This window comes from Rhipicephalus sanguineus, chromosome 2 (assembly GCF_013339695.2).
Source record: "Rhipicephalus sanguineus isolate Rsan-2018 chromosome 2, BIME_Rsan_1.4, whole genome shotgun sequence".
NCBI classification, from domain to species: domain Eukaryota; kingdom Metazoa; phylum Arthropoda; class Arachnida; order Ixodida; family Ixodidae; genus Rhipicephalus; species Rhipicephalus sanguineus.
This window is the reverse complement of record NC_051177.1, coordinates 91,929,180-91,948,039: the sequence shown is the minus strand read 5'-3', so window position 1 is coordinate 91,948,039 and position 18,860 is coordinate 91,929,180. Positions and strand designations below refer to the sequence as shown.

Sequence of the window (18,860 nt, the reverse complement as noted above, 5' to 3'; positions counted from 1 at the left end):
AATTAGCAAAAATAAAGAAGGGGGTCAAAGAATTGGATGTACCGGTTTGCTCATGGTCGTCGTCGTTGCCCGTGCCATATCCACGTGACGCGCGTGTAACCGCGCCCCGCGTGCCTTCACTCAACGCGCCCCATCGCCACAGAAAACAAAGAAGAAGTGTTAGTCCGCTTCCCGTACGCGCCGCGATTAGCGCGAAAGCTACCCAAATACCGATCGCTATGCATCGACTCGGAGCGAGCGCAGGTTTCTTCGTGGCTCTCCTCACGGCGACATTCTTCCGCCTGGACACGGCGAGCGCACTGCAGTCCAGGTGCCGACCCGCGTATCGGAACCTCCCAGGAGGTGTCATACACACGGCCTGCAAGGGTCCGAATCCGAAATGCAAGCTCGACAAGAGGCTCACTGGGTTGAATGAGCAGCTGAAGGATCGAGCTCTGCAGATTCAGAACAACTACCGTGCCGAGGTCGCAGGTGGCGCACGGTACAATTACAAGCAGGCAAAAGACATGTCCGAACTGGTGAGTGTTGGTACACTTGTGTAGGGTTGGTCTCTCCAGCCCTCCCTGTGCTCGCGCCTATCCACAACCACACAGGCGAATACCACGCAACCACAACGTTAACGTCAGTCTCGCTTTGATTCAGCCGTCAACTGCGCGTGTCCGTCCCATACTCATAGGTGTGCACAGCTTTCTCCTTTATTGGAGGCCAAGTTTCGACCCAAGAGCATCCCCCCCCCGGGCCTATATAGTTCGGATATGGACACAGGGGTGCGCGTGGAGGGAAAGGGGGAACGGGGATGGGGCGCCCCTCCCCCTGCGCCGCCCTCCCCCCACGTGCACGCCTGTGCCCATACTCCAACTATATAGGCCCCCTGGCACACAACATGAACGGCGCTCCCCACAGGGGACGCCAGCAGTTTGCTAGCATATACAAATGTGCTGCCTGTTAATGTGTACGAAGAGGGATAGGAGGATGTGATGACGTCGCTGGAAGATGGAGTTGCTTTGACGTATAGCCATGGCATTTTTGTTTCGAAAAGAGACTAAATATTGCGCGTTGTTCCGCAGGAGTGGGACGACGAGTTGGCCGAGGTCGCACAGGCCTTCGCCGAACAGTGCGTCTACAGCAAACACGATAAACCCGAAGCCCGAATAACGAGTGAGTGACTCTTGACGCCAATCGAAAGGCAATACAAGCAGAACACAGTAAGGCATGCGCTCTTGGGGGGCTCCTCGGCACATCTGAGCGTGTTTAGTTAACTTAGTGCCGGCCGCTTAGTATTGAGGAGATGCAACTTAAGTTTCAATATATTACCACCAATGAGTACCTGAAACCCTTCCTCCTGAGCATACGGAGAAAGTGTGGGTTATAATGTATAGGCAACGCTGAATCAACCATAATGCGTTAGTCTCGCTCGACCATCACCTAAGTCCCAGAAATTTATGCCCGAGAGAGAGCTTTCATCTTTTCTCAGCAGTGCCGCAAACAATGCCGTGAAACAATGCCGCAAACAATGCCGCTTGCCACTAAAACAAAAAACACCAGGCCTGCGCGGAAAGCGCAGCACAGTCACAGCGAAAGCTTGAAGAGCGGCATTTCTAGAGCCCGTTATAAACTCTCGTGTGGCTACTGATACAACTACACTAGCAACGTACCCACTACGCCACAAGCGATAAATTTTGTGAAGGTGGAAGCACCCACCACGACATTACTCGTCATTCTGCGGAGAAGCGAGGTACCATCTTTAAGGTATTATTTGCAGTTTCTTGATGCGACGACTGATGATGATGAAGAATTATGACTCAGCCTTTTGTAATCGGTTGGAAGCTTTATATGACCCACTAGTTACGTACTTCTCATTGTGTGACGCCAGGTCGTTATTTCATTCTCCCACCACACTTTATAACATACGCTAACGTGAGAAAGAGACAAAGGGAATTAACTTTATTGAGACCCCGAGGAAATGGATCATGGGAGCCTTATGGGCTTCCTTGGCAACCAATATAAGTGCACTTGCGCGGAACCCACTACGCTATAAATCATAATTTTTGTGAACGAAGGAAGCAGACACTACGCAATTTTTCGTCATTCTGCGCAGAACCATGGTATCTGCTAAACACCTGTAAGGCATTATGTGCACTTTGTTGATGCTGTGGCTAACGACGATGAAGAATTATGGCGGACCCCTTCGTAATGGGTTGGAAGCATTCAACAACTCACTCCTTGCGCAATTCGCATTGCGTGACGCCTGGTTACAGAATTCGCATTGTGTGACACTTGGTTGTTATATTACTCTTCTACCACGCTACATTACACATGTTAATGTGGTTCCTTCCCGACATGAAGACTGTATAGGGTCTTTTTGCAAGGCAGTTTCAAGCACCGGCATGGCTCAGAGGTTGAATAGTGGGCTCCCACGCAGAGGGCCCAGGTTCGAACCTCGTTCCATCCTGGAATTTTTTTCTTATTTCGTCTTACAGCGAAAGCTGTTATGAGATCATTTCACCGGCCGTTTTTGGCGCCGTAGTTGTCCGCCGCCGCCGCTGCCGCCGCCGCCGCCGCCGCCGGTGTCCGTAACCAGTATCGCTCGAAATAAGAAAAAAAAAACGAAATAAGAAAACAATTCCAGGAAGGAACGAGGTTAGAACCTGGGCCCTCTGCGTGGGAGGCCCAGTATTCAACCTCTGAGCCATGCCGGTGCTTTAAACTGCTTTGCAAAAAGGTCCTATACAGGCTTCATGTCGGGAAGGAACCACATTAGCATATGCAATATAGCGTGGAAGAAGAGTAAAATAAGCACCAAGCGTCGCACACCGCGAATTCTGTAACCAGGCGTCACACAATGCGAATTGCGCAACGAGTGGGTTGTTGAATGCTTCCAACCCATTACAAAGGGCTCTGCCATAATTCTTCATCGTCATCAGGCACAGCATCAGCAAAGTGCGCATAATACCTTACATGCGTTTAGCAGGTACCAATGCTCTCCGTAGAATGACGCAAAATGGCACAGTGCCTGCTGCCCTACTTCTCAAAAATTACAAGGATTGATAGCGTAGTGGGTTCCTCGCAAGTGCACTTGTATTGGTTGCCAAGGAAGCCCATAAGCGCATGATCCATTTCCTTGGGGTCTCAGTAAAATTACAATGATTTATAGCGTAGTGGATTCCTCGCAAGTGCACTTGTATTGGTTGCCAAGGAAGCCCATAAGCGCATGATCCATTTCCTTGGGGTCTCAGTAAAGTTCTTCGCCCCCCCCCCCCCCATCTCTCTCCCACGTCAACGTATGTTATACAGCACGACGGGAGAGGGAAATAGCGACCGGGCGTCACCCAATGCAAATTACATAACTGGTGGGCCATTTAAAGCTTCCAACCCATTACAAAGGGCTGAGCCATAATTCTTCATCGCCATCAGTCGTCGCGTCAGCAAAGTGCACATAATGCCTTACAGACGTGTAGCTGGTGCCCCGCTTCCCCGCAGAATGACGAATAATGGTTTAGTAGGTGCTTCCCAATTTCACAAAAATTGTGATTTATGGCGTAGTGGGTACCTTTCTAGTGTACTTGTGTTGTAGCCCCAAGAGAGCTTACAACGGGATCTAGAAACGCCGCTCTTCCAGCTTTCGCTGTGACTGTGCTGCGGTTTCAGCACAGGCCTGGCGTTTTTTTTTCTTATTTCGAGCGATAGTGGTTACGGACACCGGCGGCGGCAGCGGCGGACAACTACGGCGCCAAAAACGGCCGGTGAAATGATCTCATAACAGCTTTCGCTGTAAAACAGTGCTTTTTTCACCAAAACAATCTCGACGTGAAATGACACATGAAATCATTCTTGGCCAGTCAGCTATTGAGGTTGTCGAGTGCATAAAAACATTGGGTATATACTTCCATAAGCATACGCTCCGGGACACACATGTCAATCATGTAACCAAGCAACTTTCGAAATGCGTTGGTGTCATGGCAAAACTACGTACACTACTACCGTCAAATATAAAAATTAAAATTTATAACGCATTATTTATGTCCAACTTAAACTACTGCTTTCTAGTCTGGGCCACAACCACATCATCTAATTTAAATCACCTGCATACACTTCAGAAAAAGGCTGTTCGACAAATAGCTGGTGTACCATAGGACGCGCATACAAAGGAACTGTTCATTCAGTTCAATTTTATCTCCATGCGGAACCTTTAGTCGTACACCCTTTGTACAATATACAAACAGTGTTTAAGAAATAATGAACAAATATTACTTGCCCTAGCGGAATCAAAAACCAGAACACCCCTGTATGCTACGCGTAACAATGAATTTTGGCAAGTACCCTTTTCAAGAAACAGATACAGTGAGCGAAGCGTTCGATACACGCTACCTGTATTGTTAAATATGTTCTTTCAACGAGGGATTGATATTACTAATATCACAAAAAAAGATCTACGCAATTGGTTTGTAATAAAAATATGACATAAAATGCTTTATTACCCACTGATGTAACACAAACAGATAACTAAGTGATATGAAGCACAATTTCACGAATTATTTTGTCATGTTTGAAAGCTATATTTGTATTTTTCTTTCTTGATGTATGTAGTGATTATAGCAGTATTGTTTGACTTCTACATGCAAATTCTCTGTACTTCCTGTGATATTGAATACGCTATATGTACATCTGTCAATTTTTATGAAAGGGAACACGCGAGCTCGTGGCCTGTGCGCTCCGGCGACTGCTCGCAGCGCCTTCAAGCGGGAGCGAGAGCAGCCACAGCCTCTTTTCGCGTCATCTATTGGCGAGCAAAACAACCAGTCATGTGTGATAAGGAACAGGCTGCAAGATTGCAACCCCCTCCCACTTCAAGGCGATTAAGCAAGAGGCTGGGCCGGCGGCGTGTCGTCTGCTGCTTGTGAATTGTGCTTGGCACGCGAGCGCAGTCGAAACGGGGAAGCTCTGCTTTTTGGCTTTCACGCGTTACCGCTTCGGCTGATTTAAAGCGCTTTAAGCGACAGCGGCGCAGTGAGCTCAACTTTGGTAGGTAGTTTGCCGTTATGTTGGTGGTTTTCCGGTGACTTTTGGAAAGCGCGCTGGCGGGCCGGCCTTTACACGGACTCTCGGCGGACAACCCTTGGGCTGTCATCAAGGAGGAGTGGGAGAAGTTAAGACGGGAGTCTGGAGACGTCCCTAACGGCCGCTCTATATGAATCCCTACAAACTAAAGTGGCAGTTGTCATGGCTGCAAATGGTGAAACCGCTAAGTATTGAGAAATGTCGCAATGTGGTACTTTTTTCTGTTGAATCTAAACGAAAACGACAATTGACGTATTTTTTCAGTTTCAATAAACACATTTAAAATATTTCTTTTCACGTTTCATACTCATCTCACTAATGTTACTAATAAATATCGATGAAAATCCTCACAACCACCAAGAAACTGTTTCTCCTTCTGTTTGCTACTCAGCACCATCTCGCGCTATCATCACGACCCCAACGGCTGTCGCTGTGCATGACTTTAAAGCATCCAGCGCGGTCATACTAGTGCTTTTTGTATTGGCAGGCGTTGCATTTCCTCGGCTAAGTGGGATTCCACCCAGAAGAATGTTTTCAACAGCATTCGATGAGTGATTTTTAAACGGGAAACTACCCGTCGCTTAAAGCGTTCTAAATCAGCCGAAGCGGTGACGCGTATAAGGCAAGCAGCAGAGTTTCTCCGTTCCGAGTGCGCTCGCGTGCCAAGCACAATTTGAAAGCAGCAGACGACGCGCCGCTGGCCCGGTCTCTTGCTTAATCGCATAGAAGGGGGAGGTGCTTGCAATCTGGTAGCCGGTTGCATATCACACATGACTGGTTGTTTTGCTTGCCAATAGATGACGCGAAAAGAGGCTATTGTTGCTCTCGCCCCCGCTTGAAAGCGCTGCAAGCAGCCGCCGGAGCGCGCAGGCCACGAGCTCGCGTGTTCCCTTTCATAAAAATTGACAGTGTACATCTGTGTATTATATGTCTCTTTTCTGTATGCCTTGTACAGGGGGCCCGAATCTTCAAGTGGGAATTGCCACTTTTTGTTCGGGCCTTCCTCCATTATTATAAAAATAAATTGAAATGGAAATTGAAATTGAAACTCAACAACGTTACTCTTGTCTAGGGTGACGCTTGTAGTCTTTATGGTCGTAGTACAGATGAAGGTGTAGGGCGTAAGCTCACCACACTTAAACAGCACTCGCACTCATTGAAGTCAGCATATATATATATGCTGACTTCAATGAGTCAGCATATATATATGCTGATATATATAAACAATGATCGGTACGTATGTATGTATAAGCCATGGAGGAAAAGCAGAAGCACATTCCGGCGGTTGTTTACTCACTTCCGTTTTGTACTTCACCTGTTTCGCTGCTCTACATTTCTGGTTAGAGCCTAGCTACAGAAGGCAGTGCCATGGCTGCTACATAAATGTGTGTTTATGTAGCGGCCGTGGCAGCGCCGTATGTAGTACGTGTTGGTATCCATCATTGGATAACGTTTTAACGCGATAGCGTTAAAGAGCTCGTTTCACAGAAAATCCGGTCTCGGCGTCAGCTGGGAGCGAAAAATCGGCGTTGTCTGTCACCGACAAATTGAGAAAGATGCAAATAAAATAAATAATGAAAACCTTAGGTCCGAGTGAGAATCAAACCCGTGCCTCCTGCGTGGCAAGCCGATTTTCCACCACAGAGCCACGCCATTGCTGGAATCCGCTACGGAAAAAAACACTATATGAATGTCACGTAGTGGGAGGAGTCTCTTAACGCATGTAATATTGCGTGGCAGAAGCGCAGACTCGCGCCAGGCGTCAAAACATGGGAATTGTCAGAATTGCTCAACGAGTGGGCGTTTTAAAGGCCCACTCACTACAAAGCGCCCTGATATACTTAATCATCATCAGCAGCCGCAGCAAAAGCAGAAGAGAGAGAGAGAACAAAACCTTTTTACTGAAAACCAATGGTTTCCTTGATTGTGGGAGGCAACAACGGTTAGTCGGCCAGGAGCCCCTGCTCTTTGGCGGCTGCCTCTGCCCGCCCCGTGATCCAGACCTGCACGGCAGGGTCGGAGCTGAGCAGTGTCGCCTCCCACTGCAGCGTAGTGGTAATTTGCAAGCCCTGTGGGCCACGATGCACAGGTTTACTGGGACAGCCCCAAAGCAGGTGAAAAAGGTCGGCCCGGGGGGCCCGGCACAGCTTGCACTCAGGTGTAAATATAGTAGGAGAAATATATGAGTAGAGAATTGGCGTCGGAAACGAGCCCGTCTGGAGTTGCCTCCATAGAAAAAGCATCAACAGAGTGAGCAGCTGGGTAGGTTCGCGTGTAGGTACGTGTAGTATGCCCCTTCGCTGATTCAAAACGATGAATTATGGCGCAGTGGGCACCTCGCAAGTGTACTTGCAGTAGGCATTTTAGGGCATTTTTAAACGGCCAATGTTACTCGCACAGACGTTCGTTTCCTTGTGGCACGGTTGAGGCATGCACCGAGAACCTAAGCTAGGCTAACAATTGAGAAGGCGATGCACCCGGGGCCCGATTATGCTATCGCGCTATACTCTTGAAAACGAAGCTCAAGAGTCCTCCAACTTTTTAACGCAAGCGGACTAAGACAGAAAATGAGATGCAGCACACTGTGTTGCCTAAACCTCACTTTTTGACCTCGCGCGCAGGCTCTAGAAATGCCAAGCAAGGCCTCCACACGGGACAGCGCGCACAAGACAGCGCGCACTCCACTCAGTTCTATAGCGAAATGCTCTGTCCTTTTTGCAGGCCTCGAGACAAGTTTCATTCGGTCAGCAATCACCATCACGCCTAGTTACAAAAGCAAAATTAGTGAATTGGCCCAAGCAGACACTGTCTTCAAAACTTGCGTGCTTTCGAGTATAATAGAAGCACCTTAAAGAACCTCGGATGCTCAAATTCAAGCACGAAGCTTTCTTCAGTTGCATGCCTGAATGCGCCAGTCTATTAGTCATTTTGTTTTGACATAAGTCAAGAGCAGTCATTCGAGTATCTCTATCAATCAACCCACTGAATAACGTCATTAACTGAAGGCCGCCGAAATTTTCATTCGGTTCCTCTTGACATGCAGCCAAGTTCAAATCGGTGGGACAGTGCATCGGCTGGTCCGTCGACACGACGAAGCAGACTATCACAGAAGTTGATCCGTGGATCGAAGAATGGTATCGGGAGCACTACAACTACAACCCCGATTTTGTCTCCTCTTACAGCACCAGAAGAGCCACGGGCCGCGTAGACCGCTTTGCGCAGGTAAATTATGCGCAGGAACTTGATCATTGCATAGGCCCTGCATGACGGGGTTCTGTCATTAAAGGAGTACTGACACAAAACGTTGAACGCAAGATAACTTGTGGGATAGATCTATGTGGACACACACGCATCATCTACGAAATATCAGCGAATAATATAGCCGAGAACATATTTAAAGTCAACCTTAGTGTGCGTGTCGCGCCACTGCACGCGAAACGCGCCTTTGGTTTTCATGTGAACAACCAGGGATTGGTTGTTCACATGAATACCAAAACAACCAATCCTTGGTTGTTTACATGAAAACCAAATGCGCGTGCCGGTCAGAGTAAGGGGAGATGCTACTCGAAAAATAAGTTTCTTTAATCTGCAGCCTAGCGCACTGAACTTTTAGTTGTTTACATAGTTTTTTAGGGGCGAAGCTCCTTATGCCGTGGGTCTGTCCATCCTCCGTTTGTTTGTAGCGTTGTAGTAGTTATGTAGCGGCCGTGGTAGTAGCCACCTCTAGCTCGTGAGAAGCGCGCGTTCTGGTATGCAGTAGAAGAAGAAGACCACGGTGAGTGAGACTCTCGTGCGTGTTCGCCTGTGTGGCATTCTTTGTTCTTTACTGCGCGCGTTCTGGTATGCACTAGAAGACGACGACGTTGACGAGTGACACTCTCGTTGCGTGTTCGCCTGTGTGGCGTTCTTTCTTCTTTACTACGTCTCGTGTTTTCAACGACACCCGAAGACAACATTTCAGAAGTAACGCGCCATGAGGCTCCCTCTTGGCACGCTTTCTCTTTAGCTCGGAGTCGCCAGATGGAAGACAAGGCTGCGGAACGGAGGGCACGGAAGGCGGCGGCAGCGCGCGCTCGCAGACAGAATCCTGAGGCGAGAGCCCGCGAGGCCGAAGCTGCACGTCGACGCTGCGAAGCAGATTCCGCCGTTCGAGCCCGCGAAGCCGAAGCTGCTCGAAAGCTGCACGGCTGCGGTGAGAAGACCCCGCCGTTCGAGCCCGCGAGCCGAAGCTGCTCGACAAGCTGCAGGGCTGCGGCAAGAAGACCCCGTCGTTCGAGCCCGCGAGGCCGAAGCTGCTTGACAAGCTGCACGGCTGCGGCGCGAATCGGATCTTCAAAATGTGAAGGACCGTGAAGCGGCGAGAAAGCGCGCGTACCGGCAGGCAGAGCCCGAGGCTATGCGAGCATGTGAAGTGGCTGCAAAACGCATCAGGCGGGCTCTGCCCGAAGGCGCCGACGCGCGCTTCCAGCGGGACTTCCTTGATAACAGTTTCGGCCTTAGTTGCGGTGTGTGCAACAGATTGTGGTTCTTAAACAATCTAGGCACAATATCTTCCATCAAGAAGGACCGCGCTCGCGCCAATGCCATCGCCGTGCTGCAGCGCGAGTTCGCTTCGCCCCACTCATCATAATTCACCACGTGGATATGCTGTGATTTTTTGAACTGATTTTAAATATATAATTAGTTTTATAGTAATTTGCATAGTTTTCGTTTTTGTACCATGACAATGTAAAATATAGCTCTTTTTGGACACACTTTTTCCGTCACTAAACTTTGATGATTATGAGCCATTAATGGCTAATATTGCTCCACATTAACTGTACAATGCAAATAACTAACTAGAAAGTGTGTATAAGACATTTTAATGAACAAGAAAAATTATAATATGGGAAGTCTTAAAATGCTCAACTAATACTAATTGCTTACTTTAAAATTGTAATAATTATAGTAGTGATATCAGGTTTGGAAGCACATAATTGAGCTCTTCACATGTTAAGGAATCTGTGGGAAAATTTGATTCTGATCTGGCCACCAGAAGTACGAGAAACACGATGTCCAAACTCAAGAAGTTGCCCAAAATTGCATCTTGAGAAAAATATTTTTTAAAGGTAGAAATGAAAGCTCATCCATGTGACAAAGATATGCTTTTTAAAAGTATTTCTTCCATCATGAGAGCTTGCGAATCATTGTTATTTTGAGCATGTGTCTTTGGTGAACTCCTCATCCGAAATGCAATGGCAAGCAGCCAGGTGACATTTTCCAGGGGACTCTAGACAATGAGCTTTGTTTAGTTTTTAATAGCCACCTTGTGCTCTTTAAAAGTGTTTTTAACCTACTTCAGGCTTAAATACAACGCTGATTTTTTGTCATGAAAGTAGAGAAAATAAACTTGACAAAACAAAAACAAACATATGTAATTTTGGAAAAACTTCCATTTTTCGAGTAGCTTCTCCCGAAATGTCAACTACTACGAATATCGGGGCCAACCGTATAGTTCGCTCCGTACGGATCTTCTTTAGAGTGCTAGTCTAGAGAAGGCGACCTTAGCCTGCAAAAAATCGGTAAAAGCTGATTTTCAAGTATTTTGGTACCTGTGTTAGATTTCAGCCGGCTGTACCGTGGGCCGATAGTGCTGTGTCACGAACCGGGTAACAAAATCTGACCACATTCTAAATATTTACCATAGCCTATTCCTTACTAACATACTTCCACGTATATTCGTCTTAATCTTTTTTTTTTCTCCCATTCTCACGACTCGTACGAAACAGCTGATATGGGCAAAAACGCGCTACGTGGGCTGCGGATTCAGCAACTTTCAGATGGCTGGACAGAACACCAGAATCTTTGTGTGCAACTACGCCCCAGCGTAAGTGAAAGTGCATTCTGATGTCGAATGATTTGGAGGTGCAGACAGATTTCTCACTATAGCACTTTGGTAGAAAACAAATCGAGCCGGCTCCACTCCGTGAAAGCCGTCAAAACATTGACGCTGATGCCCCCTTTCGTCAGGCTATTGCATTTCTGTTTTGCATGTGTGTTGCATTTCTGTGTTGTATCGTTGTTTTTTATCTGTTACTCTATGTGAAGCTGTGTGGTGGTAGTATAGTGCTTCATTGTACTACTGCATCTGCTGTGGCTCCTTTCGTCAGGCATTGCATTTTTCTCGAAAGTTTCGCCAGTTTACACTACAAGGATTTGTTTGTTCTTCAGGTTAAGTCATGTGAATCCCGCGCGACAATATGCTCGTTCACGGCTGCGCTTGAACGCTACGGTAGCGTTCTAGATAGATAGATAGATAGATAGATAGATAGATAGATAGATAGATAGATAGATAGATAGATAGATAGATAGATAGATAGATAGATAGATAGATAGATAGATAGATAGATAGATAGATAGATAGATAGATAGATAGATAGATAGATAGATAGATAGATAGATAGATAGATAGATAGATAGATAGATAGATACGCTCAAAGTGCCCAGGGTTCGCTAAGAAATGCTTCGCGTTTAAAAGAACAAAAATTGCGTGCCCGCTGAGGCAAACGCCGCTGTTGTCTGCTCACGAACGCTGCTACAGAGAACACGCGCGGGCGGGCTCGCCCGGTCAGTACCGCTTCTTTTTCTCTTTGTTTTTTTTTTTGCTTTTTTGTTGTGGTTACGGCTTCGCGTCGCAAGACGCCGCCAATTGAAGTGTCTCCGTCTGCGCATGTTATTTTTGTATTTGTTGTGACGTTATCTCGACGCCCCCCGGCGCCCGTTCTAACGGGAGTTTCGCCTCCTAAATAGTTCTTGCTCCATGCTCCGGACTCCTGGCCATGCCTCTCTGCAGGGCAATGAACGCACACTCTGTCGCCCACCAAACTTCCCTCCGTGCGGCCCGGATGGCGAGGCGACCAGTTCAGGGTGGGCGAGATCCTCTTCTCACAAAGACAATCTTCAGCGCGCCACCGCCATCTTTCTCGCGAGAAAAGGCAGTAGCGTTGCGCCAGCTATAGACCAACACTTTCCCAAATTTTGTATCTCTAAGTAAGTTCTACCCACACTGCTGTGCAGAACATTATCCCCGGCTGCGGAAACTCGCTCACGACCTTCCACGTCACGACTGAATGAACTGCAAACATCTTCCCTCCCTTGCCAGTTTTCCTTCCCCCTTTACGTAACAAGGAGCTGTGGGACGATGCTCTCCGCGATGGACCTCCCGATGTCCTCCGAGCCGTGATAAAGCGGGCCCTACTTGTCGCTGGAGTCATCCTAGGGACCCCGGACTAGGGGTTTCTCCCACGCGCTCCTTCTCCATTCAAACATAATAAAGATGTTTTATTCTCTCTCGCCACTCTCGGTGAGGCGCAGCTCTTTCCCCTTCCTACCGAACGTCACTCTCGCCACACCTCAAGGCCACGTGACCAGCGTGCGCCTCTCTACTTGACTCGCTGTCGCCACACTATACCGAGCTCTGCTGAGCGTCATGCCGGTTCACGGCGAAGGATCAACTAAGAACAGCTTCTGTTTTAAAAAAATCCGGCAGATCCCACGCACTGTGGGAATCGATGTAATGCGAAGCAGCCAGCAAAGAGCTGCATACATCCCTTTGTTTATTTTTGAGTCAAATGAAAACATTCATGCCATGGCATCTAGTTCACCATATATCGCATGTTTGCCATGCACGCGTGCATGTACAATGTGGTATATACCATGCCAATGAAACGCATATTCTGGTACATACACTGCATGACCGGTCAACACGCACTCCTGTCAAGCATAACAATTTTGGTATATATCAAGTTGTCTAAACGGCCGGAAACGCACCATAACAGTGTCATGTAAATCATACCGTACATGACATGCATAACATAATTTTCAAGTTACCACCTGTCATATATGTTTGTCATACAGTCACATCGCACAATACCAATTTTGGTGTATATCGAACGAGCGAAACGGCCGCAAGCGCATCATGAGCTTGGCATGTAAATCATGTCGCACATGACTTGCCTGTCACAATTTTCATGTTACCACCTCTCATTTACGTTCGTCATACAGGCGCGTCGCGCAATGCCAATTTTGGTGTATATCAAGCTAGCGAAACGGCCGCGATCAGACAATGGGCGTGGCATGTAAATCATGCCGTAAATGATATGCATATCATAATTTTCAAGTTACCACCTGTCATATATGTTTGTCATACAGTCACGTTGCGCAATACCAATTTTAGTGCATATCAATCTAGTGAAACGGCCGCGAGCGCACCATAAGTGTGCCATGTAAATCATGTCGAACATGACACGCCTGTCATGATTTTCATGTTACCACCTCTAATTTACGTTCGTCATACAGGCGCGTCGCGCAATACCAATTTTGGCGTATATCAAGCTAGTGAAACGTCCGCGAATGCACCATGAGCGTGGCATGTAAATCATGACATGCATGTCATGATTTTCATGTTACCACCTGTTATTCATGTTCTTGATACAGTCACATCGCGCAATACCAATTTTGGTGCATATCAATCTAGTGAAACGGCCGCGAGCGCACCATAAGTGTGCCATGTAAATCATGTCGAACATGACACGCATGTCATGATTTTCATGTTACCACCTCTAATTTACGTTCGTCATACAGTCGCGTCGTGCAATACCAATTTTGGTGTATATCAAGCCAGCGAAACGGCCGCAAATGCACCATGAGCGTGGCATGTAAATCATGACATGCATATCGTGGTTTTCTTGTTACCACCTGTTATTCATGTTCTTCATACAGTCACATCGTGCAATACCAATTTTGGTGTATATCAACCAACGAAACGGCCGCGAGTGCGTCATGCGCGTGGCATGTAAATTGTGTCGAGCATGACACGCGTGTCATGATTTTCATGTTACCACCTCTAATTTACGTTCGTCATACAGTCGCGTCGCGCAATACCAATTTCGGTGTAGATCAAGCCAGCGAAACGGCCGCGAATGCACCATGAGCGTGGCATGTAAATCATGACATACATGACATGCATGTCATGGTTTTCATGTTACTACCTGTTATTCATGTTCTTCATACAGTCACATCGCGCAATACCAGTTTTGGTGTATATCAACCTAGCGAAACGGCCGTGAGTGCGTCATGAGCGTGGCATGTAAATCATGACGTGCATGACACGCGTGTCATGATTTTCATGTTACCACGTGTCAGTTATGTTCGTCATGTCGAAATGTCTCGTCATACCAGTTTTCATATATATCCATTCATTTAAACGGCCGCGAGCGCCCCGAGACCATGTCATGTAAGTCAAGCCGCACATGACATGCGTGTCATGAATTGCACGTTAGGACCTGTCATTATGTTCGCCATGAACTCTTGTCGCGTCATACCAGTTTTGGTATATATGAAACTAACGGAATGGCCGCAAGAGCCCCAAGGCCGTGGAATGTAAATCATGCTATTCATGACATGCATGTCATGATTTTCATGTTATAACCTGTCATTTATGTTCGTAATACGGCCATATTATTCAATACCAATTTTGGCATACATCCGATTAACGAAACGGCCAGGAGAGCACAAAGTCGTAGGCGGCTAGATAGATAGATAGATAGATAGATAGATAGATAGATAGATAGATAGATAGATAGATAGATAGATAGATAGATAGATAGATAGATAGATAGATAGATAGATAGATAGATAGATAGATAGATAGATAGATAGATAGATAGATAGATAGATAGATAGATAGATAGATAGATAGATAGATAGATAGATAGATATGCTCAAACTCGCAGAGGTTCGCTAAAAAATGCTTCGCATTTAAAAATGGATTCAACCGTAGTATACCAAGCTGTCTTTTCAAAATCCCCAAAGCACCGTTCTCGCCGCAGAAAGCGCTTGGTAAGCGAGAAAACGCACGAAAGCGAATTACAACTGGCTTGAAGTTTGAAGCGAAGTACAAGCGCCTTGAGATTCCACCACCAACTTGCCAGGAGTCAGTCATAGACTTTGATACCGTCTGCTAGGGTCTACGCAATTATTTATTGGTAAAAGACGAATGACATCGTGTTCGAAGGGAGCCAACACAGCAAGCCTCAAAAATCCCTATAATGCAAAAAAAAACAAAAAAAAACTTCAAATCCGGGACGTCACACTGACATTCGGGCGCTAAGATTTCGGTTTGAAATTCGGAAGAGGAAACTTCTATTTCAATAATGAGCCTATGATGCTAAAATTGACGACAATAGAGTGCTGTAAGTGATTTATTCATATACACTGACAGAGTGTTTCACTTTAGTTTTTTTTTTTTAACTGCTGTCCATTGAACGCAGCAACACTGCGCGCTTGCGCAGTTCCTGCTTTACGGCGCCGCACTGTAAACCGCAATTCCCCACTGCTGGATTCTTGTACTCTGCAGCGGCGCCAAACTCGGACAGCCCATATACTTGCCCGGACTTACGTGCAGTGGATGTCCGCCGGGAGGCACCTGCGTATATGACCTCTGCGTAAGCGATGCTTGCACCGCCACCTAGCACGCGTCACCGCGATGCAAAAAAGTAAGGAGGCCAATTCATAAAGAATTTCGTTTGTAAGTGCGCTTTGCGATTGACCGGCCGGCATCGCTAATGATACGTCCAGCATCAGGATTTGCTGGCAAAATTTTCGAGTGAGTTCTAGCGTGAGACGTTTTTGTGAATACGGGCAGATATGCGTGACGTCAGAACGACCCTTTCCACTGCTTCAGAAAGGACTCGTGGCGTGTTGTTCCGTGAGCATCGTCGTACGCGACCCTTCTTGGGTAGCATACTAACCGAACATAATCAGAACGGGTAAGAGGATGAATTCGATAACGTCGCTTATGTTGACAATGTCTTGAAGGAAGGAAAAGAGAACAACGTTTTTCTGAGAGACGCAACAACGGTAGACGAGGCGAACAAAGACACAGAACAAGCGCTGATTCAAAAGTACAGGCTGCTCGTCTGTAAGTCGATAAAATAAATAAAAACAGCAGCGCGGTGCAATCAACAAGAGCAGCACCAGCGCTATTTTCTTTTTTTTTTCTTATTTTGTTGTAAGCTCGGTTCCTATGCCATGATGCCTTAGCGAAAAATCACGGCCCAAACACCCTATGGAGACGGTTAACCAGTGAAGCTGAAAGGGGCGGAGTCCCAGGGTCTCTTACGCATTCGCCTAACACGACTCGAAGGCGAAAGCCGCCTTCTCCTTTTTCTTCCCACTCGATGCATTGACCCTCCCTCGCCCCCACCGAAAGCTTCCCGCACCTAACGTGGTTTTACCCTACGTCCGTGATCAGCCCACCTTTGACCAAGCGACGATGCCTTGCGATGATGTCATCATGTGGCGTCAGTATGACGTCACAAATTTTGGCGATCTGTGACGTCGTATGGCGCCATATGGTGACGTCATGACATGATTATTTTTTGCATCACTCGTGTTGACGCCACCAGACAACGCCGACGGCCAACTTTCACGTTTGGTGAGGCGTCAAAGGTTCTCACCTCGAGTGCTGGTCATTCTATAGAGCATCTTATCGTGCAGGGCGGCAGTCGCTCATGGGATTCCTTTACTGATGACTCCACAAACACCCATGGCCTGTCGAAGGACTTTGCAGTTTCTCTTTATTTTAATGTTTTAACACCCTCCCCACATTCTACGACGAAGCGCGAATAACCGCATATTTTGTTCAGTTTAGCGATGACTAAATAGTAATTGCTGCGAGCCAGCGCCGTGTCGGTGTGCGTCCGGTTTTCCGTCATCCAGCTGAGTACGCTCTGAAATCCCATGTGCAATTTGCCAACTCGCCGTAGCTTTCACTTTCAAAGAAGTTTTCCCAAGCAGAAGTCCAGACTGTTGTGACAGGCTGGACTTGTGAAAGGGAAGCGAGAGGGAGGAATAGTGATGTCTGTGTGGGGAGGAGAGAGAGAGAGGCTTCGCTGTTTGCTCAGTGTTCGCGCCACTAGTGCGTAGCTGTCCCTATATTTTATTATTATTATTATTCGACAAGAAAACCACTAATTGGCTTCTATCGATACTCGCAGAGAGGCGGCACTCCCGTGACAGAGGGGCCACCTTCACCACAATCAACTGTACGACCACCAGTAGGACCGACACACCAGTAGATCCGGCGGTACGACTTCTCAATCCAGCTTTTCACTTTCACCTTCCTGACCTTCCGTCGACACACATGCCCAAGTCGCCAGGGGCGACATTCTACTACGCCGTCATCAACGTTTACAGACAGACAGACAGACAGACAGACAGACAGACAGACAGACAGACAGACAGACAGACAGACAGACAGACAGACAGATAGATAGATAGATAGATAGATAGATAGATAGATAGATAGATAGATAGATAGATAGATAGATAGATAGATAGATAGATAGATAGATAGATAGATAGATAGATAGATAGATAGATAGATAGATAGCGAAGCATAGGATAGATTAGGACGTTCCTAGAGAATTAAGCTCACAAATGGAAAAACTGGTATCGTAGTGCGCAAGCACGAAAGAGGGAAGAAAAAAGACTGACAAGAAAGAGCGCAGTTTTTTCCTCTTCCCTCCTTTGTGCTTGCGCAGTACACTACCATTTCGCTACGAATCAGCCATCTCGCGAGAAGGTCTAACTTAACTGGTACGGTTTCATACAGTTCTCGAAAGGGTACCTTTTTCTCTCAAAATGAGAAAGTGGGAAACACTTGGAAATGACGTCGCTGACGTCACTGGTGTCGCACATATCTTGTGTGCGTAACGCATACTTCTCGAGAGAACACGGACAAGTAATATGCGTCCACTTCCGTTACGCGCCACTAATATTGGAGAACCAACCGAAATGCCTTACGCCATGAGTCAACTCGAAGAGAGCGCGGGTTTCTTTGTGCCTCTCCGCGTGAAAGCTTTATCCTGATGTTTACTTAACTAACTCATGTACGAAATGTGGCGGTTTAGCCACCTTACACCACATGCGCTGGGAGTGCCCCTCGGTACGTGGCACTGATACAGCATCGGCCAGCAAGTGGGGCTCCGCTCTGAGGAGTCCGGACATTCAGTCACAACTTTGGGCTGTCCAGAGGGCCCACGATGCGGCGGTAGGTCTCGGCCTGACTGTCCCGTCGTGGGAGCCGCCCGCCGTGTGCTAAGGCACACGCCTCCGGACTTTGTTAATAAAGTTCTTCCAATCCAATCCAATCCAATCTCCGCGTGTACACGGTGGGCGCTATGATGCAGATCAGATGCCTGCCTGAGTACAAGAACCTTCCGGGCGGCATCATACACACGGCCTGCGAGCCTCCGAACCCTCTCTGCATTATCGACTACTCGCTCACGGGCCTCAGCGACTAAGCGAAGCAGGAGGCTCTGCTGGTGCACAACGACTACCGTTCCAAGATCGCGAGGGGTCGACAGGATCGTTACCTGCCGGCTTTGAACATGTACGAACTGGTGAGTGCTGACCCGCTACGGCGGAATCTAACATATTGAAAAAAGTGCATGTGAGGAAACACTGCATTTCCTGGCCCTTGAATTCGAAAATGAATTTTCCTTTTTTGTTTTTCAAGGCCCGAGGGCTCCATAATGGCTCATATGAAAAAGCTAGAGGCTTTGGTTACCTTAACCAGCAATCACGATAAATGAGATTATTTCGCATGCTGTCGTTTGTATCAGGGTTTCTCTTACAGAATGAATGAAAAAATCTGATCCTATCCGACATTCCATGAATTGTTGTGTGAAGAGAAAATTTTAGACCAATAGTATCAGATAATGGAGGTTATCTTGTAATTATGTTAGGCAACATATTTT

At 47.1% G+C, this 18,860-nt stretch overlaps 1 protein-coding gene across 1 annotated transcript; it reads left to right on the top strand.

Annotated features, from left to right (window-relative positions):
* The first annotated feature begins 218 nt into the window (after positions 1-218).
* LOC119381737 (scoloptoxin SSD43) lies at positions 219-18,404 on the top strand. The gene is made up of 4 exons (XM_037649503.1): positions 219-518; positions 1,068-1,158; positions 8,102-8,280; positions 18,291-18,404. Exons 1-4 carry the CDS (start codon positions 219-221, stop codon positions 18,402-18,404), a joined length of 684 nt encoding a protein of 227 aa, XP_037505431.1.
* Positions 18,405-18,860: the final 456 nt, after the last annotated feature.